The 26,844-nt window shown below is 31.6% G+C and overlaps 13 protein-coding genes and 1 long non-coding RNA gene across 17 annotated transcripts; 6 read left to right on the plus strand and 8 right to left on the minus strand.

Moving 5' to 3' along the window:
- Positions 1-169: 169 nt before the first annotated feature.
- Positions 170-2,367, plus strand: LOC128386776 (beta-1,3-galactosyltransferase 5-like). The gene is made up of 3 exons (XM_053345855.1): positions 170-315; positions 533-1,680; positions 1,788-2,367. Exons 2-3 carry the CDS (start codon positions 844-846, stop codon positions 2,124-2,126), a joined length of 1,176 nt encoding a protein of 391 aa, XP_053201830.1. The 5' UTR covers positions 170-315; positions 533-843; the 3' UTR covers positions 2,127-2,367.
- Positions 2,368-6,432: 4,065 nt separating this feature from the next.
- Positions 6,433-7,482, minus strand: LOC128386782 (L-xylulose reductase-like). The gene is made up of 2 exons (XM_053345863.1): positions 7,373-7,482; positions 6,433-7,275 (listed from the first exon to the last, which is right to left on the minus strand). Exon 2 carries the CDS (start codon positions 7,237-7,239, stop codon positions 6,505-6,507), a length of 735 nt encoding a protein of 244 aa, XP_053201838.1. The 5' UTR covers positions 7,240-7,275; positions 7,373-7,482; the 3' UTR covers positions 6,433-6,504.
- Positions 7,483-8,572: 1,090 nt separating this feature from the next.
- LOC128387044 (PAX-interacting protein 1-like) lies at positions 8,573-9,112 on the minus strand. Its single transcript, XM_053346180.1, has one exon. It carries the CDS (start codon positions 9,110-9,112, stop codon positions 8,573-8,575), a length of 540 nt encoding a protein of 179 aa, XP_053202155.1.
- A 556-nt stretch (positions 9,113-9,668) lies between these two features.
- LOC128386781 (L-xylulose reductase-like) lies at positions 9,669-10,606 on the minus strand. The gene has a single exon (XM_053345862.1). It carries the CDS (start codon positions 10,540-10,542, stop codon positions 9,805-9,807), a length of 738 nt encoding a protein of 245 aa, XP_053201837.1. The 5' UTR covers positions 10,543-10,606; the 3' UTR covers positions 9,669-9,804.
- A 1,723-nt stretch (positions 10,607-12,329) lies between these two features.
- On the plus strand, positions 12,330-13,703 carry LOC128386790 (nuclear distribution protein nudE-like 1). Its single transcript, XM_053345871.1, has 2 exons — positions 12,330-12,843; positions 12,958-13,703. Exons 1-2 carry the CDS (start codon positions 12,770-12,772, stop codon positions 13,394-13,396), a joined length of 513 nt encoding a protein of 170 aa, XP_053201846.1. The 5' UTR covers positions 12,330-12,769; the 3' UTR covers positions 13,397-13,703.
- Positions 13,704-13,708: 5 nt separating this feature from the next.
- On the plus strand, positions 13,709-14,157 carry LOC128386793 (small nuclear ribonucleoprotein Sm D2-like). The gene has a single exon (XM_053345874.1). The coding sequence runs from the start codon at positions 13,724-13,726 to the stop codon at positions 14,057-14,059; it is 336 nt and encodes a 111-aa protein (XP_053201849.1). The 5' UTR covers positions 13,709-13,723; the 3' UTR covers positions 14,060-14,157.
- Positions 14,158-15,203: 1,046 nt separating this feature from the next.
- Positions 15,204-15,791, minus strand: LOC128387045 (nuclear distribution protein nudE-like 1). The gene is made up of 2 exons (XM_053346181.1): positions 15,754-15,791; positions 15,204-15,591 (listed from the first exon to the last, which is right to left on the minus strand). The coding sequence occupies exons 1-2, from the start codon at positions 15,789-15,791 to the stop codon at positions 15,204-15,206; spliced, it is 426 nt and encodes a 141-aa protein (XP_053202156.1).
- Positions 15,792-16,345: 554 nt separating this feature from the next.
- Positions 16,346-17,215, minus strand: LOC128386787 (beta-1,3-galactosyltransferase 5-like). The gene has a single exon (XM_053345868.1). The coding sequence runs from the start codon at positions 17,191-17,193 to the stop codon at positions 16,594-16,596; it is 600 nt and encodes a 199-aa protein (XP_053201843.1). The 5' UTR covers positions 17,194-17,215; the 3' UTR covers positions 16,346-16,593.
- Positions 17,216-17,355: 140 nt separating this feature from the next.
- LOC128386789 (uncharacterized) lies at positions 17,356-18,570 on the minus strand. Its single transcript, XM_053345870.1, has 3 exons — positions 18,248-18,570; positions 17,869-18,170; positions 17,356-17,797 (listed from the first exon to the last, which is right to left on the minus strand). The coding sequence occupies exons 1-3, from the start codon at positions 18,364-18,366 to the stop codon at positions 17,694-17,696; spliced, it is 525 nt and encodes a 174-aa protein (XP_053201845.1). The 5' UTR covers positions 18,367-18,570; the 3' UTR covers positions 17,356-17,693.
- A 201-nt stretch (positions 18,571-18,771) lies between these two features.
- LOC128387046 (nuclear distribution protein nudE-like 1) lies at positions 18,772-19,347 on the plus strand. The gene is made up of 2 exons (XM_053346183.1): positions 18,772-18,809; positions 18,960-19,347. Exons 1-2 carry the CDS (start codon positions 18,772-18,774, stop codon positions 19,345-19,347), a joined length of 426 nt encoding a protein of 141 aa, XP_053202158.1.
- Positions 19,348-20,364: 1,017 nt separating this feature from the next.
- LOC128386792 (small nuclear ribonucleoprotein Sm D2-like) lies at positions 20,365-20,993 on the minus strand. Its single transcript, XM_053345873.1, has one exon. The coding sequence runs from the start codon at positions 20,863-20,865 to the stop codon at positions 20,530-20,532; it is 336 nt and encodes a 111-aa protein (XP_053201848.1). The 5' UTR covers positions 20,866-20,993; the 3' UTR covers positions 20,365-20,529.
- A 119-nt stretch (positions 20,994-21,112) lies between these two features.
- Positions 21,113-22,043, plus strand: LOC128386788 (uncharacterized). The gene is made up of 2 exons (XM_053345869.1): positions 21,113-21,715; positions 21,802-22,043. The coding sequence occupies exons 1-2, from the start codon at positions 21,271-21,273 to the stop codon at positions 21,918-21,920; spliced, it is 564 nt and encodes a 187-aa protein (XP_053201844.1). The 5' UTR covers positions 21,113-21,270; the 3' UTR covers positions 21,921-22,043.
- Positions 21,894-23,781, minus strand: LOC128386780 (target of rapamycin complex 2 subunit MAPKAP1-like). The gene is made up of 4 exons (XM_053345861.1): positions 23,400-23,781; positions 22,978-23,172; positions 22,345-22,828; positions 21,894-22,276 (listed from the first exon to the last, which is right to left on the minus strand). Exons 1-4 carry the CDS (start codon positions 23,548-23,550, stop codon positions 22,063-22,065), a joined length of 1,044 nt encoding a protein of 347 aa, XP_053201836.1. The 5' UTR covers positions 23,551-23,781; the 3' UTR covers positions 21,894-22,062.
- A 189-nt stretch (positions 23,782-23,970) lies between these two features.
- LOC128386796 (uncharacterized) lies at positions 23,971-26,639 on the plus strand. Of its 4 annotated transcripts, none has more exons than XR_008324919.1 (4): positions 23,971-24,116; positions 24,266-24,466; positions 24,579-25,961; positions 26,079-26,639. It is a non-coding gene; the product is annotated as an uncharacterized LOC128386796 (long non-coding RNA). The 4 variants fall into 4 exon arrangements; XR_008324918.1 differs by having other exon boundaries at positions 24,266-24,461; XR_008324917.1 differs by having other exon boundaries at positions 24,266-24,321.
- The last annotated feature ends 205 nt before the right edge of the window (positions 26,640-26,844 follow it).

Raw genomic sequence — 26,844 nt, forward strand, 5'->3', positions numbered from 1 at the left:
TCTGATTTAATGAAGAATATTCATGGTTCTTCATCTTATGATATTTCGTATGAGCCAAGACAGAAAATTCATTGATTAAAATTAAGTTTTCCAAGCGTCGATTTCTCAATGTTTAAGTTAATCAATCGAATAAATTTTTTCGATTTTTATATTTACAGATAATCGATTATAAACTCAGTAAATGAAGAAAATGAGTCTTGATTGTCATTCGGCTCTTGTTTATCATCAGTGATGATGTTTCTTGATTTAATTATGTTTCTAAATTGGATCAATTTAATTCCATCAGAATTTTCTAATCATCAATGAGTAAAAAAGGTAAGATCTTCATTTTACCTATGGATCATCTTGTCTGACAAACACGGTGAATCAATCGTCGTGTTTGTCAGTGTTTGTCAGTGTTTGTCTTTTCATTTCTCTCCCTTAAAGTAAACAAAGATCTTTTTTTCGGTGACAATTAACATCTATTTTTGCTCCAGTGTTAATTATTGATTTAAATTCTCTTCACCTTTTTCTCTTTTATCCCCCTGAATAGATATTGAATAAACAATGAAGAGAAAAGCAAAGCATCACAATTTGAAGGCGAAGAACAAACGAGCAAAAAAAGGAAGAAAATAAATTCTTTTTCTTTAAATCGACCGACCTTACCTGGAAGAATAATTAAAAGTGAAATTGTTTGGAATAAGAAAGAAAATGATCAACAAAAGTACAAAGATGACGAAAAAAATTTCCATTTTCTATTAGTGATCAAGAAGAAAATAATGATTCAATATTGACTGTGATAAAAAAATTCTCTCCGACTCTTCCTACTGATGAAAGGAATTGTAATCAACTCGAATATCCAAAATGATGAAAACCCGATCATTTCATCGGTTTTGGATTAGGCCTAATTTCTTCAATCTTATATTATTATGTATCTTTCTTTGTATGATGGTATTGATCAGTTTAAATATCGACGATGGGAATACTTTGGTTACTCGAGATATTTCAATGAGACGACCGATGATGATGCCGATGATCCCCAAGTATAAAAGCTCATTTGACTTATCCAAATTGGAGGATAATGATAAGTCTCAATTGATTGATTTGAAGGACTTTCGATTTCTCATCAATAATTTACCATGTCACAGATCATCATCATCTTTGTTAAAAACTGTTGACAATACAATTGTGATTGAAAATGGAAACAATTCAATCTCACCAGATGATGATTCCAATAGTGTTGATATATTCCTGTTAATATTTATTCATAGTGCTCCAAATAACTTTAAAAAGCGTAAAATAATTCGTGATACTTGGGCCAGTTCTCAGAATATCTCATTCTCTCAGATTCGCCGGGTTTTCCTTTTAGGCCTAGTTGATGATATTGAACTTCAACGATCAATTAATCAAGAGAACAAGATTCATGGTGATATTATTCAAGGAAATTTTGTTGACACATATCGTAATTTAACTTACAAACATGTGATGGGCCTTAAATGGATAACATATTATTGTCGTTCAGCCAAATTTGTCCTTAAAACGGATGATGATATTTTCGTTGATACTTATCAATTGATTAACCATTTGAAAGGATTAATGATTAATTCATTAACCCAACCAAAAAGACTTATTAATTGTTTCGTCGTTCGTAATCCATATCCAAAAAGGAGTGCTAATAGTAAATGGAAAGTAACTTACCAGGTTAGTATTTTTCAATCATTTCGACATTAATTAGTTTATCTGATAATAAATAATGTTATCAATACCCTGAGAATTTAGTTATATTTATTCAGTTCTCTTTAAAATAGGAATTTCCTGGGAAACATTATCCAGACTATTGTTCTGGTTGGGTTATCATATTCACTTCGTATGCCGTATTTGAATTGTATCTCCAATCAACGAGTACACTTTATTTTTGGGTGGATGATGTTTATGTCACCGGACTATTGGCCGACAAAGCAGCAATTGATCGAACTGATTTAGGTTCTAAATTGACTTTAATCGACAAAAACATAGAGAAATGGTCTAAGGCAAAGAAGACACTTAGCTTACCTCCAATGTTTGCTCGACCAGCAGCAATTAAGGATCTTCAAATAATCTACGATCTTTGGAATAAAACAATTAGATATTACCAATTTGTTACCTAAATAATTTATGAAAGAGATAACAATAAAGTTCTAGAGTTAGGTAGATTGGATCTGAACCAATGAGAGTCAAAAGAGTTGAAACTTCAACGATAAAACACCAAGAACAAGAGAATAACTGAACTTTTCTTTTTTTTCCTCGAGTATTTTGAATGAAAGTTAATCTTCATAACTGTGAATGATTTTTTCTGCATTTTTTTACTGGAAAATCATACATGTATTATGATTATCATGCAATAAACATTAACAAAAAGATTATTGACCAAAATTTAAATCGGAAAAGTTTATTTGTTTATCTAAATTGTCTTTTGTGATTTTCTAGTTATTCATAAGATGAGTGGTTATAAATTTCATCGCCTGGTAATGAAGCTCAGACCAATGAGTATAGTAACTTTTGGTATTGATACAGGGACTAATCAAAGTCCGTTTCTTACAATACAACGAAACTGTGACCGGAGGCATTTGTGATAATTTCTTGCCAAAATGATCTGCTTGTTTAAAAGACCATCAAAAGTTTTCTTATATTTACACATATCCAACTCTGTCAACATTAACCGATCTCATTTTCTCCTTACTCTTTGATCTCGAGCTTGTTTGGTTTGAGGACAAGCACAACAAGGCTTAAGCTTTTTCGTATCTGTTTCACCAGAATTGGGGTTATCCGTTGAAGGTGAATTACTTGATTCACGAGGCATAATGTCTTCTCAATCAGTTGATATCCCAAAGAAATTAAAGTAAAACAATGTAACAATTGAAGAGAAAGTGAGTAAATAACCAAACCAAAAATAAATGGGTATTGTTTCTTGTCACTCTAACAGGAGTTGAATGTGACCAGGGATAAGTTTTACCATTGTCTAGGAAAAGATAAATTGGAGAAACAATTTAGAAATTTGGCAAAATATTGTAATCTAATTGTTAAACTTACGCATTTTAAGATAAGTGTCATTACCACTACTCTCAATGAAACCAATTGATTGATTATCATGTGAAAGTAATTCAATCGTTGTTTCGAGTTTTTTGATTTCATCATTTGGAATTGGCTTGACCACTTTCTTGATAATCGTCTTCTTTTAGGTCCATATAACCTTTCCAATCTTCTTGCAATTTCCTCTAATTTGTGCTTCTTGTAAAAGGAAAACGATTAGCACAGGCAGTGAAATTTTCACTAATAAATTGTTTTAAATTCTTTGGCCTTGAGAGTTTCTTCCATTTTCAATTATACTGTAAGATGAAATAAAGAATGAATTAAAAGAGAAGGAGAAAAATGAATTGATAAAATTGAGAAAACTACTCACCATTGATCTCGAGCTTGTTTGGTTTGAGGACAAGCACAACAAGGCTTAAGCTTTTTCGTATCTGTTTCACCAGAATTGGGGTTACCCGTTGAAGGTGAATTACTTGATTCACGAGGCATAATGTCTTCTCAATCAGTTGATATTTCAAAGAAATTAAAGTAAAACAATGTAACAATTGAAGAGAAAGTGAGTAAATAACCAAACCGTTTACTCATTGACAGAGTCGATGATTTTTTGTGTTTTGGTAAAGGTTCAAATAGCGAAGTCAAATAAGCGAAAAACAAAAAAACCGAAGGTCACGAGTGCGAAAGTAAAGAAAGCGAATTTTCTGGTTAGTCAAAAATTATCATTAATTGTTTTTTATTAATTAAAGTAAATTCAATATTATTAATTTGACATTATTAGCTTTGTCTTGTTTGTCTTCGTTTTACCTTTTATCAACTTAGGGATTCCTCATGACGAACTCGAGTGTGACTGGTCCTAAAGTCTTAAAGTGGCTGGTTTATCGGTCACGCCTTTTTGAGTGCCTGGTCCAGGTCTAGTTCCGTCTCCTAGATGAATCTCATCTGTTCGTTCTTCAATCTTTTCGATATCACCTTGGATCATGATGAATATTGAAAAAAGAGTCACAATTAAATAGATAAAATTCATTATGCTATAGATAAATAGACGATAACTTTCTGGGTAACGTTGATGTTAATATAAGTTATTGATTAATGTTAACCTCACCACAAAAAGATCCTTTTTATAGTGAAATTTTCCTTGTCAACGTCACAAAAAAACTGGTGTAAATAAGACGAAAAAAGTCACCGTAGTCAAATCAATTGAATTTTTCTCTAATGATTAGCTTTTCTTGTTTAATTAACAAGCCTTCTGGAGGAAATGGGATGATTACAAACAAACAATTTAATTTAATCCAATGCGATTAATTTACCTTGATCATCATCTAATTGGATAATTGTTAACATTGCAAATAATTTAATTAATCATCTAATAAGATAATCGTTGAATTAACCAACAGTTTTAACGGTTATGATTAAATGTAACGATATTAACATGATTTAGTTAACAACTGATTAGATTGGAAAACTTTTTCTAAAGATTTTAATTGTAAAGGTGGTTAAGGATTGGGTGGGGTGGGAAATTCATGGTTACATGGGAAGACTTTCTCTTGCTAATGGAAACGGAATCGGAAATGGTTCATATACTTTCTGAATAAACAAAAGTATTTCAATTTGTATCCATTTGTTTGTAGCAATTTTTCAGGTAAATTGATAACTTGTTCATTTTACTTTCTTATATGGATCATTTTTCCATCTCTATCATCATCTTTAATTCATTCAGGTCCTCTCTCTCTCTCTCTTCCTGGTATTTTTTCAGCTGCGAGGCTTAATTTTGCCTACAATATCAACAGGAATCGGTGAGAATAACTAATGAATGATTGATGATGAGCTGATGAATAAAAACGATCTCCTGATTCTTGAATCGTTCAGTTCAATTGTACTGATAACTATTGACAATCAACATTGGAAACAACATGTTATTATTTGATTGCTCTTTGATTGTTATTAGATTAGTTTTGTTAAACTTACCTAAAATTTTAACAATCACTTTGACTCTCATCATTTTGAGTTAATGATAATTTCAATTTCCATTATTGATTAACTCATTGTTTTTGGCGGTGATTTATTAATATCATGAATATAAAGTTTTAATATCACAACTTAGAAGTAGAGTTACAATTTGATCACTTTGTTTATGGTCAATTATTATCTGGACAATTGATTATTGGAACTAATTAGTTGGTGATTGTGAAACATTCCAATTGTTTCCACTGACAATTAAGTTGACCATTAATGGTTTTCACGTTTCAACATTGAAGATGAAATTATTTGGTGAACTAACCTGAACACTGAAACTCTCTCTTACACCCAAACTCCCACCACTTAGACTCAACATCTCCCTGAAAAGAAAGAGGGAAAATATATCAACTTCGGGCCTGCGTCATGAAAATAATTTCCAAATTCTGGATATCCTCAATCTCTCATGAGATAATCTAAACAATTTCAATTTTCTCCTTTATAATTCATATTTATTCTTTTCAAAATCCAATCAGAATAATCGACCATCTCTTGCACTATTTATTCAAACATTCACATAGTAATTAAACCTCGTAATTATTTTCAATTACCAGTCAGCGAACAGAAATTTCCGTCATGTTATCGTTCGAATCGATTATCATTTAGTTGGTATTGTTATTCAAAATCGTTCATTTTTCTGATTTAATGAATAAAATTCATGTACATCTTATTTCGTTAAACCAAGATAGAGAATTTATTGATTAAAATGCAGTTTTCCCAAAGTTTTCGATTTCTAAATGTTTAAGATAATCAATCGAATAAATTTTTTTCGATTTTTATATTTACAGATAATCGATTATAAACTCAGTAAATGAAGAAAAATTTTCTTAGAAAATGAGTCTTGATTGTCATTTGGCTCTTGTTTATCATCATTGACGATTCGTGATGATGTTTCATGATTTAATAATAATTTCTAAATTGGATCAATTTAATTCCGTCAGAATTTTCTAATCATCATCGAGCAAGAAAGGTTAGATCTTCATTTTACCTATGGATCATCTTGTCAGTGTTTGTTTTTTCATTTCTCTCCCTTAAAGTAAACAAAGATCTTTTTTTCGGTGACAATTAACATCTATTTTTGCTCCAGTGTTAATTACTGAATAACAATTGATTTAAATTCTCTTCACCTTTTTCTCTTTCATCCCCCTGAATAGATATTAAATAAACAATGATAAATCGTAATTCAACTTACAAACACGTGATGGGCCTTAAATGGATAACAAAAGAATAACTAAACTTTTTTTTCTCGAGTACTTTGAATGAAACTTAATCTTCATAACTGTATATGATTTTTTCTGCATTTTTTACTTGAAAATCGTACATGTATTATGATTATCATGCAATAAACATTAACAAAGAGATTATTGACCAAAATTAAATCGAAAAAGTTTATTTGTTTATATAAATTGTCATTTGTGACTTTCTAGTTAATCTTAATATTTTTCGTTATAATATTAGTCCTCCATCAATTGGCAAAGTTACACCGTTAATCATTGAGGACCAATCGCTTAATAGGAAGAGGATCACTTTCGCCACTTCCTCTGTTTCAATGAATCGTCCCAACGGTGTCGCCTTCCTGAATCCTTCTGCCTCCTCTTGGTCCACTGGCACAGCCGCACCCATGGCAGTATTGACGATCCAAGGATTAACAGCATTGACACGGATTCCTTTAGGGGCCAATTGAAGAGCAAAATTATGGGTTATATGGTCAACCGTCGCCTTCGATGTACAATAAATTAAGAATCGAGGATAAGATTTTTTTGCCGTTATACTGGACAAATTAACGATTGAACCTTTAACTCCAGCGTCGATCATTTTTGTCGAAATGATTTGAGTAACATTAATCAAAGCTTTCACATTGACATCAAATATTTTGTCATAATCCGATTCCTTTATCGATCCAGGTTCTGTTGGCCAAAGGACACCAGCATTGTTTACTAAACAATCAACGGGCTCGAGTTTACTCAAAGTCTCTTCGGTAGCTGACCAATCACTTAAATCGAGATGAATTGGATGGACATTGTTAACTTCACTTGCTAGTTTATCCAATTCGTCTTTCAGAATACAAACAGCATAGACTTTAGATGCTCCCGCTTTGACCAAAGTCTCTGTTACCGCTCGACCGATTCCTCTGGATGCTCCAGTTACCAGAACTTTTTTACCTTCAACAGAAATCTCCATGATTATGATGATGTGTCAGACCAATCAAATTAACAACTATATTCAAACAGAAACAATTGAAAGCTTTTATATTCTAATAGTTTCCAAAGCCACATCACCATTTAAAACTAATTAAATTAATTTGTTTACTTACTAACAGCTCTCAAGAGTTGTTGACTTTTAAATTGTTGATTACAATCAGCAAAGATCATCACTATTGACAAAATCAAATTAAATTATTTTCAACGATTGATCAGAAATGAGTAAAGCTCTTTGATTAACTATAATCTAATTTTTTTAATTGAAAGATAATCTTTTAATTAAGAGATAAGTTCCAACGTATTAGATTCAATTAGTTATTAAAATGATCATACTTATGATGAATATCATCTTCTACTAATAATTTGTATCATTCTACTTGAAGTAGATTACAATTAAGTAAACGCTCTCATTTTACAATAATTGTTATTAAATCTTAATTTAAAGACAAATTTATTCTTTAGAATAGACGATTCAGTGACCATAAGTTTCTGGTCGCTCGATTTTGATTTCAGTGAATATTGATTATTCGATAAGGATTAAGATTGTTTTGCATTTAAACGAATATTTGAAACTGACCGAAAAGAACCGATCGTTTTCAGTCTAGAATTCGATCGCTTTTGCTATGAATAGTTCGACAATGTTTAATGAGATAATTCATTCGAGCAAAGATAAAACATTTGGGTCGATTTATTAATAGTATAACTTTTGTTCTACTAGAATCTCATATCTCTAAGGACATGAAAAGTTGTCAATGAAGTAAAAATTTAATGATCCGAAAACTTATCGTTGCTGAGAAAAAGCTTCAACCGAAGTTTCAACTTCGAACTCGATTTTCTAGAAAACTACTGATCAGATCAAAAATATATTTGGACTTCATATTTGTGGCCCTAAAAATACACAAAGTCTCAACTCTTTCCTAAAAAGTCTAAATTTTTGCAGATTATCCTGAGTTAGATTATCTGTTGCTTCAATAAGGTAATTTGATTGGCATTAAAGCAAAAAGTTATAAAGCCACCCAAATTGAGATTGGAACGTAATTAAATCACTCGCGCACTCAATCAATTAAATCATTTATCTATGAGTTGATAAGATTTTGAAGTCGATCACAATTTGATTTCTCGCTATGCGCGAATGATTTAATTTTTGTTCCAAATTCAACTTGGGTGGTTGTATGTAAGTTGATAGTATTGTTTCGATAGTATTTAATTCTAGTAATTAATATTTTTAATCGTTATATCATTAATACAGTTAATGAATGTTAATTATAATTCGATAACCGTTTGAATAGTCAAGTTCAACACAATAATTGGTGTCATAACTTGAGACTGGAAAGGGTACTTGGTTCGAGAGCCTTATAATTCACATTTATCGCCATTGTATTGCTGGATAACTGCTCTCCTTGCTGTTGTTGGGCTGTTTGCTGTGTCGATGGTTGTTGTATTGCTTGTTGTAAGACTGCTTGTTGCTGTACTATTTGTTGTTGCATTGCTTGTTGTTGCATTGCTTGTTGTATTGCTTGTTGCTGTGATTGAAATGGTATTGGTATTGGCTGTGGACTTGATTTTAATGTTGATGGTTGTAGTTGTATTGCTCGTTCTATTGATTGTTGTGTTGCTTGTAGTGTTGCTTGTAGTGACGACGATTGTGGTGGTTGTAGTTGTCTTGCTTGTTGTACTACTTGCTTTGCTACTTGTTGTTGTGATCGGGGTTTTAGTAGTTGTTGTTGTATTGCTTCTGCTCGTGTTGGTTGTTGCTGTGATTGCAATGGTATTGGTTTTGGTATTGGTATTGGCTGTGGTCTTGAATTTATTATTAAAGGGTTAACATTGTTGGTATCATCACCTTGGGCCATGGTAAATGTTGAAAACAGAGTTACAATTATACAGATGAAATTCATTATAATAAATTAACGATCACAAGGCAATGATAATGACACGACTAAAGTTAATGAATGATGTTAATCTCACCAGCAAAAGATTCTGTTTATACCAAAACTTTTCTCTTCAACGTTGTCGAAAGTCGAATCTGTGTAAATAAGTAGAAAAAGTTAATCTGATCAAATTGAAATTAAACTGAAAATCACTTAGCAACATCACTTTATTTATTTTATCTTTTTATTATCGTTCTCTTTTTCTTTACCTTTTCACAAAAAATTGTTAAATTCTCCTCAATAATCCAGGATTACTGATATTTTCGAGGTGAATTCTAATTGTTTCAGTCACAATTCAGCTCTTCAATTTTCGTTCGAAGGTTTGTAATAAAAACTTTAAATTCTTTTCTCTACCTTTTCCTTATTCAAATCATTATCACCTTTATTTGAAACTGTTTACAAGGTACAAATGTCACATTTGTACCAATTCTCTCATCAGTGATTTTCGTAATCAGCTAGTAACTTGTTACTCAATTAATTGCCATAACCAAATTATTTCTTTTTTTAATTACTTTTAGTATAATATTATAATTTCAATGAAAATTAAATCAATAATCAACATGTTATAATTGTGGGAAAATGACACTATTCAATATTCAGGGGAAATTTTCATTTTAACTTAATAAATGACCGCAATCGATTGGTAAAGTTGTTCCGTTAATTGTTTCAGCCCAATCACTCAACAGGAAAAGGATAACCTTTCCAACTTCCTCTGGTTGTAAATATCTGGTGATTGTGTTCAATTGACTTAATCTTTCAGCTTCTTCAGGGTCACGAATTGAAGTGGCCAACATTTGGGTCAAAATTGCATGAGGATTAACACCATTGACACGAATACCTTGTGGACCCAATTGGGCAGCAAAATTACGAGTAATGTGATCATTAGCCGCTTTCGATACGCTGTAAACCAAAAATGGTGGGTAAACTTTTACCGACCCAAGACTGGACACATTAACAATGGAACCCTTGATTCCAGCCTTGACCATTGAATTTGAAATGATTTGGGTTATGTTGATCACCGCTTTTGTGTTTACAGCAAACAATTCATCAAAATCTGATTCCTTAATTTTCCCTGGACTTGTATTCCAGCAAATACCAGCATTATTAACCAAACAATCAACAGGTTCAATTGAAGTTAGTTGAGATTCAGTAGCTGACCAGTCGCTTATATCAAGATGGATTGGGTGGACATTGTTAACTTCGGCTGCCAGTTTATCCAATTCATCCTTCAATATATCCACAGCATAGACTTTGGAGGCTCCGGCTTTGACCACAAGCTCGGTCACCGCTCGACCAACTCCTCTGGATGCTCCAGTTACCAGAACTTTCTTACCTTTCAATGAAATCTCCATGATGAACCACAAAAAAAAGTAATTTAACTGCAACTCACCACAATTAGGTAACAATTAATAAGCACGAAGACTTAGTGGACTTGATTTTATACTCGATTTTGTCTTTGTAACAAGGTCGTGCAAACCTGATTTATAATCATCGTCCTCATCTAGATTTAAAATTAAATCGCAAATGAAACTTATCATGATTAGCTAATCATATGATATTCTGTAAATTCTGGTTTTTTTCCTAATTGTCTCACTGCAATAGCGTAAGAAAAACTCTTATCCGATTGATTTGAAAGCAAAGAATTTCAATTGATTTAATTGGAATTATATTGAATGAATTTAAAGTTACAATCAACTGACCGTTAATCGTTTTATCAAAAGAAGCGGTCGCAATAACGGAAGCTATTCAGTGCCGATTGTAGACCAGAAGTTACTCTTGTCAGGTCAACAAAATCGTTCCTTGAACTTTTCTACTATTTTGTCATTGAGTAACTATCACTTTCTGTTCATCGACCTTATCAATTTGATCATCATCATCATGATGGAAATGATGAAGAAAAAAAGTAACAGATAATAGCCATTGGTCAGATGATAATCATTCTGATGATGATTAGTTGTGATTATGATGATGATGATGATGGTTACAAGGATTCAGGGTCAACCTTTAACAGGAAGAGAAAGCAAGATGAAGATTATGAAGATGAGGATGATGATGATGACGATAGAATATGAAAAATATGAAATATAACAATGAAAGAATAGAAGAGAAAAAAAAAATTCGCTTCATCATCTTAACTTTTTCTCTCTCATTATACTTTTTTTTTCTTCCTCATCATTATCATCCTCATCCCATTCAGTTCATGATAAACTGGTTATAGTTTTTTTCTTGTTCATCATCATCATGATAATCATTTCCTTGCTTGACCCGAACTCATCACCATCATAATTAACTTTGTTTTTTACTATCACATTAAATTGTTCAACTAACTTAGTTGTTAATTTACTTGTTAAATTGTTATTATTTTAATTTGGTTTTAATTTTGTTTTTCTTTTCATATAATACAAAATGTTTGATTATCATCACGATTTCCCATTGAATTGGTGTTGTTGTTGATTTGATTATCAGATTGGATTTCAAATTATCAGGGTGTGATTGTTGTTGGAAACAAAATTAAAGATACTGATCAGTAATTAAGGTGTAAGAATGATGATGATAATGATGATGATCAATGAATAGTATCAATAACAATCAACTTGGTAATAATAATAATAAACACGATGTTTAATGATAAATTGTTTTTCCACCTTAATAAATATTTATCAATCAATATTCTGATTCTTTGATTGTTGTTTGTGGTTAATTGTAATTTTTATGTACAATTTGAGAAATTATTATTTCAACCACCCTGGAATAGTAGGTGGTTTGAATGAATTTTTTGGTGAGAAAAGAAATTAGGTTTCATCCTGTTAATTGTTTGCAAACTTTTTGATTGTTATCAAGATGAAGAAGAAAAAAACTTCAATTAATAATATTAAACCTGAGAAAATGTTTTTCTTGTTACAAGTTAAAAGGTTAATGTTGTGGCGTTTTCCTTGTTACTGTTGATTGTTTCAGGATAGGTTATGAATTTCAAGGTGAATTATAATTTTTGATTGTTAATTCAGTTCGAAAATTACAATTTTCACCTTTAATTTATTTTCTTTTGATAGATTGGTTACAAATTCTTCCAATAGATGGCGCGCGTTTCTCCTTTTCTCTTGAAAAGGTCACATGAGTTTCCAATAGAAACCAAATTGTTGAAACAATTTAATTGTCTCTCAGGTCTTGTTAACATCTTGTTGTCTAATTTGTGGTCTAATTTTCTCAATTAATTGATTAATTGTGATTATTTTATCTTCGATTATTTGGTGACGTAAATTCTCTTCGATTCTGTGGGCCTTTGATTGTGTGTTTTTCGGATTTTTAGAGATTTTGATTTTTCCATTTACCGTTTTATTCTTTTTTGTTTCATTTATTTATTCTTTTCCGTTCTTGGATAAACACTCTTTCCATCATCACAACTCATCATATTCTTCTGACAAATGATTAGCTGTTAATTGTTTTTTCTTTCTTTTCCCCTCTCTTTTTCTCTTTCTCTTTCTCTCCTTGATTCCTGTGTTTTGAATCTCTTTTCATCTCTACTCTTCTTCATCTTTACCAGAATAATTTGAAAATTTTGTGAATCCTTTTTCCATCATAATGTTTGAAGTGACTGTTCAACACATCTCTGAATCTAACGAGCTCAAAGGAAGTCCCAATATATGGAGGCAAAAGTTTGTTGATTTGTCCTAAATTGTCGTATTTTTTGTCTTGTAATTAATAAGATAATTGGATAATAATGGTTTTTATTTTCTTCCCTGTTTTTTTTCTTCATTTTGATTGTTTAGATATGAGGAAGTTAAATTCGAATTAGAAGAGTTCCAAGAAAGCTCCAAAGAATTGGAACAAGAATTGGAGATTCAATTGGCTCAGTCAGAGAAAAGAATCAAAGACCTTGAATCAAGTTTATCTCGATCTCAGATGGAAAATGAGTCTCTCAAGAGTAAATTGACCCAAGTGACCAAAGAGAGTACGGAAAAAATAGCAAAGTTACAGAAAACTCTGTCCGAATATGAAGCTGTCAATTTAAAAATGTCTCACACCATAAGGACGTTGGAACAATCAAATGATGATTTAGAAAGAGCTCGAAGAGCTTTAATTGTATCAGTGGAAGATCTTGAATCTCAGTTAAATCAACAAATAGAAAAGAATGTTCTTCTTGAAACAACCATTTCACCATCAATCGATCCACCCAGTGAAGAGAGTATAACAATTAGTGAAATCTAATCCACCATTTAAATCATCAACATTTAAATCACAAAAACTTAACCTCAATTGTATCCAAAAAAAAATATTAATTCTTATAGAAAACATTACAACTTCATCAAAAGAGGATAAAAACACTCAGCAATCATCAAACATTTTACCTGTTCAATCTCATTAATCAATCACCAGAATGAATCACCAATTGATATAAAAACACTTCAACAACGGAGCAACAACATTTTGTCAAATTGAACATTGTGGTTGTTAATTAATTCTAATAAGATTGTTTATAAATTGAGTTTAATTAATTAAAAGAAAAGTTTGGTTATTTTCGTCAGTTTGTCAATCATGTCAACTCAAAAGCCTAAAAGTGAAATGACACCAGTCGAATTGGCCAAAAAGGAGGAAGAAGAGTTTCAAACTGGACCTTTGTCAATCTTAACTCAAGCCGTTCGCAATAACCATCAAGTTTTGATCAATTGTCGGAATAATAAGAAACTTTTGGGACGAGTAAAAGCATTCGATCGTCATCTAAATATGGTCATGGAAGAGGTTAAAGAAATTTGGACGGAATATCCTAAATCTGGAAAGAAAAGTAAACCAGTCAACAAGGATCGATTTATCAACAAAATGTTTCTCCGAGGTGATTCTGTTATTCTCGTTTTGAAAAATCCTCTCGCTTGAGAGAAACAAAACAAAAGCAAATAATTAATTTACATACATTTTTCACTCGCTGATCAAACATTCGGGATGATTAATAAAGATCATCTTAAATATATAAACATTCATTTCACTTGAGAGAGAAAAATATAATAAATCGATATAAATAAATAATAATAATAATATATATTCGTTGATATATAAACATGGATAGAGAGAGAGAGAGAGATGAATATGATTTAAGGTGATGGTGAAAAGTGTAATTTCCTCAAGATGAGTATTGTTTCTTGTTACTCTCAACTCGGGGTTGAACGTTTCGTTTGTGTGACCAAGGTAAAGATTTTCCATCATCTGAAAGACAATCAAAAGAAAGGGAAACAATTAGAAATCAAATAAGAAAATAGAAAATTTCAACTATTAGAAACTCACCAAGTCTCAAGTAAGTTTCGTTTCTTTAACCAATGAAACCAATACTCTGATTATCATATGAAAGTAATTCAATGGTTTGTCTCAAGTATTTTCTGGTTTTCGATGAGCTAAACGATGAGCTCCATCTGATTCTTGATTGATCAGTTTTCCATTTTAATTTGTTTATGGTTATCAATTTAATCACCACCATCACCATTCACCAAAATTTTCAGCAATTAATTCGGCTTTCGATTTACTCAGTTTGAGAAACCTTATTCTGAGATTTGACCAAAAAGGAAATTACAAAACAACCACTTAGAATAGAGGAATAGAAATTGAGGAATGAAAGAGAATTAAAAGAATTGAGAGAATTGAGAGAAGAGAAATAGTATTTACATGTACATTAAAGATGAAGTGATTGTGAGGAAGAAAAAGAAAACAGTAACACAAGTAATTAACTGGGATGAATTGAGGTTAGATGTTAATTAGCTGAGAATAAGATGGAGGTAACAAGGTTTCTTTTTCCTCTGGACTTTGAGTTCTGTTCATATAGTTGGTTCAGTTGGTTCACTGATTGATTAGAGATTAGAACAGCAATTAGAGCAACAGTTTTCTGATTGTTTGGTTTGTTGCTGTTGTATTTGTGGTTGTAGATGTAATTGTTTTCTTTCAAGTTCTCTGAGCACCATTGGGGTTTTGTTGTTGTTTTCTCACTAATTGGTGATTAGTTTTCGGCATCGGATCGGGTAACTGGGGTGGGTCACTTGTTTGTTTCAAGAAAGACATTCTTTTCTATTTGTTGATTCAACTGAGATTCCAGGTCTTCTAGTGATACAATCAAAGCTCTTTGGGCTCTTTCTAAATCATCATTTGATTGTTCCAACGTCCTTATGGTGTGAGACATTTTTAAATTGACAGCTTCATATTCGGACAGAGTTTTCTGTAACTTTGCTATTTTTTCTGTACTCTCTTTGGTCACTTGGGTCAATTTACTCTTGAGAGACTCATTTTCCATCTGAGATCGAGATAAACTTGATTCAAGGTCTTTGATTCTCTTCTCTGACTGAGCCAATTGGATCTCCAATTCTTGTTCCAATTCTGCGGAACTTTCTTGGAACTCGTTCAGTTCAAATTTGCATTCTTCATATCTAAACACCAAACAGGAAAAGAAAAGAGCAAGGAAAAGTAAAACAAAATAAGAAATAAGAAATAAAATAAGAAATAAAATAAGAAACAGAGAAACAGAGAAACAGGAAAAGAGAGATGACCAATCACCTGTATTGATCACAATTCAATTCCAATTGACGTACTTTTGTTTCCAATATGAAGCATCACCAACTGAGCTCATGATGATTGTTGATTTGAGCCTAAAAAAGGTTAAAAAAAAAGGATAATAATTTCACCCACGAACAAACAAATGAACCACCAGAACAATTTCGCGAATCGACCACAGATTTAGTTTCCCCTTTCGAATTACTATTTGCCCAAGTTAACAAAATTGATCCAACCAACTAATTAGAAAGAACAACAATTAATTAAAGCAACATAAGAGTATAGGTTCTTAAGTTGAAACAACTCATTCAATGAAAATCTTAAGGAATAACATATGATCGTTTCCATTGGAAACCGTTGGAAACAGGTGACTCATTTTCTGTCAATGAGAAAACAGTTTGGTTATTTACTCACTTTCTCTTCAATTGTTACATTGTTTTACTTTAATTTCTTTGGGATATCAACTGATTGAGAAGACATTATGCCTCGTGAATCAAGTAATTCACCTTCAACGGGTAACCCCAATTCTGGTGAAACAGATACGAAAAAGCTTAAGCCTTGTTGTGCTTGTCCTCAAACCAAACAAGCTCGAGATCAATGGTGAGTAGTTTTCTCAATTTTATCAATTCATTTTTCTCCTTCTCTTTTTAATTCATTCTTTATTTCATCTTTACAGTATAATTGAAAATGGAGAGGAACATTGTCATGATCTTATAGAGGCTCACAAAAAGTGTATGCGAGATCTTGGGTTCAAAATTTAAAATACAAATTGTATTATACAATAAACGTTTCCTTATGAATTTTGATCTCATTCGAGAAAAAAAATAGTGTAAAAAATGATCAATTTAAATAAAAGTAGGTAGTTGTTTCAATTGTGATTACTTTTCTCTTTTACTCTCCAGCTTAATTAATCCAATTCTGATGATAAATTTGGCTGAACGACAATAATATGTTATCCATTTAAGGCCCATCACGTGTTTGTAAGTTAAATTACGATATGTGTCAACAAAATTTCCTTGAATAATATCACCATGAATCTTGTTCTCTTGATTAATTGATCGTTGAAGTTCAATATCATCAACTAGGCCTAAAAGGAAAACCCGGCGAATCTGAGAAAATGAGATATTCTGAGAACTGGCCCAAGTATCACGAATTATTTTACGCTTTTCAAAGTTATTTGGAGCACTATGAATAAATATTAACAGGAATATATCAACACTATTGGAATCATCATCTGGTGAGATTGAATTGTTTCCATTTTGAATCACAATTGTACTGTCAACAGTTTCTAACAAAGATGATGATGATTTAGATGACGAAAAGGCGAAAGAGGAAGATGATGATCTGTGACATGGTAAATTATTGATGAGAAATCGAAAGTCTTTCAAGTCAATCAATTGAGACATATCATTATCCTCCAATTTGGATAAGTCAAATGAGCTTTTGTACTTGGGGGTCACAATGATTGGTCGTCTCATTAAAATATCTCGAGTTAGATATTAAGAAGACAATTAAAGATCTTGAATCAAGATTATCACGATCTCAAATAAGTCTCTCAAGAGTAAATTGACTCAAGTGACCAAAGAGAGTGACCAGTGGAAAAAACCAAAACAATACAAAGAAAAAGACACAAATTAATATAAGATTGAAGAAATTGGATCTAATCCATAACAGTTGAAATAATCGGGTTTTCATCCTTTTTTGATTGTTAGTTGATGTTCGAGTTGATGGCGAGAATTAAGGAAACATGGAATAATTTACAATTCCTTTCATCAGTTGGAAGAGTCGGAGAGAATTTTTTTATCACAGTCAATATTGAATCATTATTTTCTTCTTGATCACTAATAGAAAATGGAAATTTTTTCCTCATATTCTTTGTACTTTTGTTGATCATTTTCTTTCTTATTCCAAACAATTTCACTTTAGATTATTCTTTCAGGTGAGAATTGGTCGATTTAAACAATTACAATTTGATTATTTAAATCGGCGAAAAAGGTAATCTTGTTATCTCTTCAAGGTGGGTATTGTTTCTTGTCACTCTAACAGGAGTTGAATGTGACCAGGGATAAGTTTTACCATTGTCTAGGAAAAGATAAATTGGAGAAACAATTTAGAAATTTGGCAAAATATTGTAATCTAATTGTTAAACTTACGCATTTTAAGATAAGTGTCATTACCACTACTCTCAATGAAACCAATTGATTGATTATCATGTGAAAGTAATTCAATCGTTGTTTCGAGTTTTTTGATTTCATCATTTGGAATTGGCTTGACCACTTTCTTGATAATCGTCTTCTTTTTAGGTCCATATAACCTTTTCCAATCTTCTTGCAATTTCCCTCTAATTTGTGCTTCTTGTAAAAAGGGAAAACGATTAGCACAGGCAGTGAAATTTTCACTAATAAATTGCTTTAAATTCTTTGGCCTTGAGAGTTTCTCTCCATTTTCAATTATACTGTAAGATGAAATAAAGAATGAATTAAAAAGAGAAGGAGAAAAAAATGAATTGATAAAATTGAGAAAACTACTCACCATTGATCTCGAGCTTGTTTGGTTTGAGGACAAGCACAACAAGGCTTAAGCTTTTTCGTATCTGTTTCACCAGAATTGGGGTTACCCGTTGAAGGTGAATTACTTGATTCACGAGGCATAATGTCTTCTCAATCAGTTGATATTCCAAAGAAATTAAAGTAAAACAATGTAACAATTGAAGAGAAAGTGAGTAAATAACCAAACTGTTTTCTCATTGACAGAAAATGAGTCACCTGTTTCCAACGGTTTCCAATGGAAACGATCATATGTTATTCCTTAAGATTTTCATTGAATGAGTTGTTTCAACTTAAGAACCTATACTCTTATGTTGCTTTAATTAATTGTTGTTCTTTTTAATTAGTTGGTTGGATCAATTTTGTTAACTTGGGCAAATAGTAATTCGAAAGGGGAAACTAAATCTGTGGTCAATTCGCGAAATTATTCTGGTGGTTCATTTGTTTGTTCGTGGGTGAAATTATTATCCTTTTTTTTTAACCTTTTTTAGGCTCAAATCAACAATCATCATGAGCTCAGTTGGTGATGCTTCATATTGGAAACAAAAGTAAGTCAATTGGAATTGAATTGTGATCAATACAGATGATTGGTCATCTCTCTTTTCCTGTTTCTCTGTTTCTCTGTTTCTTATTTTATTTCTTATTTCTTATTTTGTTTTACTTTTCCTTGCTCTTTTCTTTTCCTGTTTGGTGTTTAGATATGAAGAATGCAAATTTGAACTGAACGAGTTCCAAGAAAGTTCCGCAGAATTGGAACAAGAATTGGAGATCCAATTGGCTCAGTCAGAGAAAAGAATCAAAGACCTTGAATCAAGTTTATCTCGATCTCAGATGGAAAATGAGTCTCTCAAGAGTAAATTGACCCAAGTGACCAAAGAGAGTACGGAAAAAATAGCAAAGTTACAGAAAACTCTGTCCGAATATGAAGCTGTCAATTTAAAAATGTCTCACACCATAAGGACGTTGGAACAATCAAATGATGATTTAGAAAGAGCCCAAAGAGCTTTGATTGTATCACTAGAAGACCTGGAATCTCAGTTGAATCAACAAATAGAAAAGAATGTTTTTCTTGAAACAAACAAGTGACCCACCCCAGTTACCAGATCCGATGCCGAAAACTAATCACCAATTAGTGAGAAAACAACAACAAAACCCCAATGGTGCTCAGAGAACTTGAAAGAAAACAATTACATCTACAACCACAAATACAACAACAACAACAACAACAACAACAAACCAAACAATAAGAAAACTGTGGCTTTAATTGTTGTTCCAATTGCTGTTATAATCTCTAATCAATCAGTAAACCAACTGAACCAACTATACGAACAGAACTCAAAGTCCAGAGGAAAAAGAAACCTTGTTACCTCCATCTTATTCTCAGCTAATTAACATCTAACCTCAATTCATCCCAGTTAATTACTTGTGTTACTGTTTTCTTTTTCTTCCTCACAATCACTTCATCTTTAATGTACATGTAAATACTATTTCTCTTCTCTCAATTCTCTCAATTCTTTTAATTCTCTTTCATTCCTCAATTTCTATTCCTCTATTCTAAGTGGTTGTTTTGTAATTTCCTTTTTGGTCAAATCTCAGAATAAGGTTTCTCAAACTGAGTAAATCGAAAGCCGAATTAATTGCTGAAAATTTTGGTGAATGGTGATGGTGGTGATTAAATTGATAACCATAAGCAAATTAAAGAGGAAAACTGATCAATCAAGAATCAGATGGAGCTCATCGTTTAGCTCATCGAAAACCAGAAAATACTTGAGACAAACCATTGAATTACTTTCATATGATAATCAGAGTATTGGTTTCATTGGTTAAAGAAACGAAACTTACTTGAGACTTGGTGAGTTTCTAATAGTTGAAATTTTCTATTTTCTTATTTGATTTCTAATTGTTTCCCTTTCTTTTGATTGTCTTTCAGATGATGGAAAATCTTTACCTTGGTCACACAAACGAAACGTTCAACTCGAGTTGAGAGTAACAAGAAACAATACTCATCTTGAGGAAATTACACTTTTCACCATCACCTTAAATCATATTCATCTCTCCCTCTCTCTCTCTCTCTTTCTCTATCCATGTTTATATATCAACGAATATATATTATTATTATTTATTTATATCGATTATTTATTATATTTTTCTCTCTCAAGTGAAATGAATGTTTATATATTTAAGATGATCTTTATTAATCATCCCGAATGTTTGATCAGCGAGTGAAAAATGTATGTAAATTAATTATTTGCTTTTGTTTTGTTTCTCTCAAGCGAGAGGATTTTTCAAAACGAGAATAACAGAATCACCTCGGAGAAACATTTTGTTGATAAATCGATCCTTGTTGACTGGTTTACTTTTCTTTCCAGATTTAGGATATTCCGTCCAAATTTCTTTAACCTCTTCCATGACCATATTTAGATGACGATCGAACGCTTTTACTCGTCCCAAAAGTTTCTTATTATTCCGACAATTGATCAAAACTTGATGGTTATTGCGAACGGCTTGAGTTAAGATTGACAAAGGTCCAGTTTGAAACTCTTCTTCCTCCTTTTTGGCCAATTCGACTGGTGTCATTTCACTTTTAGGCTTTTGAGTTGACATGATTGACAAACTGACGAAAATAACCAAACTTTTCTTTTAATTAATTAAACTCAATTTATAAACAATCTTATTAGAATTAATTAACAACCACAATGTTCAAATTCATTTGACAAAATGGCTTCCATATGTAATCAATGTTGCTTTTGCTTTTCGATATATCGAAAGAAGTTTTTTCTTTTCATTAGATGGCGACACGTTCGATCGGCGGTTTTTTGTTTTAAATTCATTTTCTGGTTAATTTAATTTTCTGTTACAATTTGTAAGTTACAAATTGTTTTTTATTTGTCTTTTCAAGTCTTTTTATCTAATTAGTCTTATCAATTTTTTTATTCGTGAAAGTTTTTTTGCTCGACTGTTTTCTTGGTTGCAATTTTGGTTTTTTGTTCTCCTTGGTTGTAGAAAACAATGACAACTGAAAGTGTTTGTGCTTGGAAAGAGAAAGATGATAAATTTGGTAAATTGTTTTGTTCCATTGAAAAGAATATTTTGGATAAAAATGATCTACACAAGGAATATGACGAGTTGTTAAAGGAAAGTTACACTTCTCTTTGTGATTATCTGAGAATGGATGTTTGTGCTGGTGAAGATCCGCTGGAGAAAATTGAGGAGGAAAAGAAAATGTTAAAAGAGAATATTGAAAATAAGAAAAATGAAGTGAAGAAACTGGACGAAAAAAAGGAAGATTGGAAAGCTAAACTGTGCTGTAAAAAAGATGAATTACGGAAAATTGAAGAGATGAGAGATGATCCAAATCTTGGAATTGATATAAATTCTAAGAACAAATTCAAAGTTCTGAGTAAATTCTTGAATGTCTCATATAAAACTGACCAAGATGGTCAAGCGATTGCAGGTAAGCCCATTTTCTAAGCATAAAGATTGATGATTTTTGTTACTATTCTAACAGAAAGTTCATTATTTTCTCTCTTTTTGTTTCAGTTCTTTTCAAAGATGGTAACCGACAGATCCGATTCGATGACCAAAGTCGATCCAAGCAACAAAAGATGAACGAATTTTGGAGAATCTTGGAATATATTGAAAATAACAATCGAAAATAATCATGATCATTTTATTTGTTCCATGATTCTTGTTTTTGTCCAAAGTGTTTTTCATTATTTGGGGTAAGGATTTTGTATGTATTTGTAATTGACCAGAAAACGATAAAAAAACAGAATGTCCAACCATTTTGATTCACTTCAATCAGGCTAATTTATCTAGATTAGCATCTTTCTTGTGTTTACTGTCTCCTTTCCAAGGGAATTTCTTGAAAACAGCTGACACCTTTAGGTGTTTTTTAGGTCGATGATGTTCCTGTGTACTTGTTGGAGTTGATATCTTGGGTTCAAAATAGAGAATCTTTGTTGAACTTGGTTGAATATCGTGCAATCTGAGAGCTGAGAATGATGTTATGGGACTGAAAAGAGAAGAGGAAGGAAAACAAATTAGATTAAATTGTCGCGAATATCAAATTTGAATACTTACGTTGCTTCTGAATAGCTACCCGAGTCATCGCCACTTTCGACCATGGCTAAAGTCCGAAATTCATATTTCTCAACTATATCGGTGGGATTGAGAGCAGGAAAATCTGTATCAATTTCTCCATTATCTTCCGCTATTCTGAGACAATATTTATCAACAGCCGGTTCTAATTCGGGTTCATTAACTTCATTTGTGTACAACCAGCAAGTTAATCCAATCAAATCTCTGACACGGGCATTGGTAAAAATGACCACTTGGAGTGTTTTGAGTCTCTGCTCACCGGCGATATTATGTAAAATGATCTCATAATTTCGGGTTCTTCGTCTATCACCAACTCGAGCATCGAACTTGGCAAATTCTTTAAATGGATTGTCCGGAGATTTTTCCACCAGGAAGGAAAGAATAGACTTTTTTGGAAGACTTTCTCTTGAAGATTCTTTTATCTCTTCTTCAGATTTTCTCGGGAATAATTCGGACAGTTCATCATCTAAAATCAAGAATCAAGAATAATGAATATTAAACAGTGAAATTGATTGATTCATGGAAACTTTAAGAATTAGGCTGAGAACGAACGTCAATGACAAAAAAAAGGTAAAGATGATCATTAGATTAAGAAGAGGAAATTTAGATATTAACCAGTAACATTCACTTTGACGTCCTCCCAATGAATATATTTAGTTTTTGCCGCTGATCTTTTCTCTTCCTTCAGTCTTTCCAACCTTTGGGCAGTATTTGAACGTCCTCGATGAGCAGTGATCATCTCAATGTCGGAAACAATTTCACATGATTGAGTGGCATCAAGAAGGTCCGATTTCGCTTCAATTTCGACCGCTAAAAAGAACAAGAGAAAACAAATCAGTTGAACAAAATTGATAAAAAAAAAAGAAAAACATCTCCAAAAGAAACAATAAGAATATCTTATTACATCGATAAAATGGACAAGATATCATTTACAAAGTTCCATCTACAATCGAATAGTTTAAAGTCAAGAAAAAGGATAAATTGAAGAGATGAAATAACCGAGACACTAATTGACAGATTGCAAAAGATGAACTTACTTTTAAGCAAATGAACATCAGCAACCGAACCAAAATAATGAGGCATCGGCTCATGTAACATAACCATTTCACACATTTCTGTAGGATCACAGGTAATGAAAGAATGCCTTATATGGGAAAGAAGGAATAGTTTATCATCAAAAAATGCCATGTTAGACTTGAAGATGACCTGAATTCGGTGATTATGTTCATTCGCAGAGAGAATAAGGTTTTTAAAAGAGAAAATGAAGAGATGGAGAAAAGCAGAAAAAAGAATTGAACACTAATTGTTTTCAGTGAGAGAATTGTTTTTAAAAGAGAAAACTAACAAGGAAAAATGTTTTAGGGAGGATAAAAAGAAATCAAGGTGAGGTAGAAAGAGAAAGAAAATTAAAGAGATCAATTAAAATGAACAGAAAACAAACAGTTAATCTAATAAAATCCTTGGAAATGAAACAAAAAATAAAAAGAAAAAACAATTCACAACATATGATCGAATTTTTCTCCATCGCTCACCAGATGGAGTAACTTGTTAAAGAAAAAGAAACAATGACAAACATGGAGCGGGAACATCGTTCTTATTTAATTTTAGGTTTTTCTCTGGTTTAACCAGAAATCGTTATTAATTTAATTCTCTTATTTTGTAACCGATTTACATAATTTTCTAACAATTGTAATAATTAACGATGATTTAAAGTATAAAGATGTTACCTTGATAAAAATTTATTCCAAAATTAGGTTAGTTTTACATTTTTTTTCCTTTCCAGGTTTTGGTTTTTGTTTTTCTCTTTTTCTTGTTTTCTTTTCTTCTTCTTAATTTTTTTTTCTTCTTTCTTAATTAATCACCGATAATCACTGTTACTTATCTTATTTTGCTTTTTCTACAGTTAACATACTTTGACCTGATTTATGTACCTGAACTTTTACCACTGATTGGATTGTGGTAATTTCAATATTAAATGGACTTTGTCTGATCCCAGGTAGTAGATGAGAGAGAGAGAGAGAGAGAAATGAGTTTTTGTAGAAGTCAAAAATTTATGATAATCACTAAATGATGATCACTTAAAGATTATCATCACCACTGTAAGGTCTCCTTATTTTCTCTTTTTCTCTTCTTCATCTTTCTACCTTCTTCTTCTTCTTCTGTATATTTACTACACAAAATGTCCAACTGTTAACTGTTTTTCTCTTTGTCACCAGGAGGGCAACAAAGAAAGAGAGAAATGTCCCGCTCTCTAACAACCAATAAATACCTTGGTTTCTTTTCTACTGGTAAATAGATAAGGCCTTAAGCTGGAAAATGTGTTAAGCTGAGTTTTTGGTTACCAGAGTGGCAGAGTAACACACACACAGAGTCTATTGGTTATTTTCCTTGGCTATTCAAGTTTATACCGAATCTACTACTATACCAACAAGTATCCAAGCGGGAGAAATTTTTTGCTGGCCTTTTTTGTTGCAGTTGAGAAGAACAACTTTTTCTTTCTTATCCTTATCTTCAGTGAAGATATTATAATAATACCTCTGTTGTTGCTCTTCTTGTACACATTGAGAGAGAGAGAGAGAGGAAGATGAAAAAAGCCTAACCAGCTAGGGAAACAAAAAAAAAGATGAAGACAAAAAATACCATTGGAAAAACACTGTTGACTGGTTGGTAAAGGTTAACGATAAACTATGTGTCTAGGCCTCAAGTATTGGAAAGGAAAAGAAGGAGGAAAAAAGATGCTGAAAAAGTTACAATAACTAAGAGATCATTGTTAATTGTCATCTATCTGTCTTGGTAAACATCATTTTTTATTACATCTCCTAATGGAAGACACAATTTTACCTTACAATCTACACTTGCTTCATCATCATAATCACCATCATCAACGACACAAGAAACAACAACAACAACAGTAACAATAACGTAAATGCCTGTTAGATGAATGGAACCTCCATGAAAGTTACATACAGCAAAAATTACACAGACAACAATGGATTTCACTCTTAATTGTTAAAAGCAAGAAAACAAATGATTTTGATAATATGTATTTCACAGCAGCAGTTATCAACAACATCTACACCACCTCTATCACCATCACCACCGCCAACAAGCTTCTTCATTTTTCTTCTTACGGATGGAACCTTGTAGTTTATGCATTATTTACGTTTGACTTCGCAGTAATTACATATGTAATTAATTAAATGATTATCTACACTTTTTGGTAAAAGCCTTTTTCCAAAAACTTACAACGAGGCAGCGAGAGGCAAAAAAAACAACAACTACTCATGATAAAGATGAACATCATCCAGCAAACAAACAAAAAACATCTCAATATTAATACATAATGTATATAAATGATATTGACGCCTTAATGAACCTGGAAAAATTGATTAATTGTTAATTGGCAGCAAACATCGTCTTCACTATCGTAACACCAATATAACAGATCAAGATTATTACATCGTTGTTAAGCTGATCATTAATTTTACATTATTGTCTCATCATCGGCTTAATGAAGTGAAAAAAAAGTAAATTTTCATTTCAAAATCATCACTTGTTACTATTCATGATATTTTAATTACAATTAATTCACGGCCAACGTAAGTTAAATAATTCAACTAATTTAACTAACTAACTAACTAACTAACTAACTAACCAATCAATCAATCATTTTTTATGAAAAAAAAAATTTTCTCTTTCTTTTTTTTATTCAACAGAAAATCACAATCAAATGAATTATATAAAATGAAAGATGATCACCCATCACACGTTTTACCGATCAAATTGATGATAGGAAACAATTTAAACCATTTGGATTAAACTGCTCACAATCAAGTAGATAAATCATCACAGTAAATCCAATAGGAGGAAGCAACACAACATAGACAACAATCAATTGGAATCAACAGATTTACCTACAATTCTGGTTTTTTTTTATCGAGTATCTTTCAACCTTTTACCATGAATATCACAATTTAACTTACAATTAAAGCCTGAAGACAAATTGATGCCAAGGCAAAAAAAGTGAGAGAGAGGGAAAAAATTACCCTTTTAATGATCAACATTTGATTAGTTGATTGTGACAAACAAAATTATAATCGTAACAATCAACAATTAACATGATAATGATTATAATGAAACTTGGATCAATATCAATATGTTTAATTGAATTGGATGGATAACAATCAAGACCAAATGGATGATAATTATGATTATGATGATGATAAAGATGATAAATCTTTTTCAGGTCAATAAACATTGGAGTTAATATCATGTGATATTTATTTTTTATTGTTTGATTTTAATCGTAATTGAGGAAAATGTAATGTAAAAAAATTAATACTCACAAGGAAAAGGACTTCGAAACCCTAATAATCATTTAATTTACTTTAACTAATAACTTTTCCCATAAACAAACAATAACAACAACAAATGATCAGATCAAATTGTTGGAAATTAATAGATTTAATAATGAAAGACGAG

This window comes from Panonychus citri, unplaced genomic scaffold (assembly GCF_014898815.1).
Source record: "Panonychus citri isolate SS breed McGregor unplaced genomic scaffold, ASM1489881v1 Contig00077, whole genome shotgun sequence".
NCBI classification, from domain to species: domain Eukaryota; kingdom Metazoa; phylum Arthropoda; class Arachnida; order Trombidiformes; family Tetranychidae; genus Panonychus; species Panonychus citri.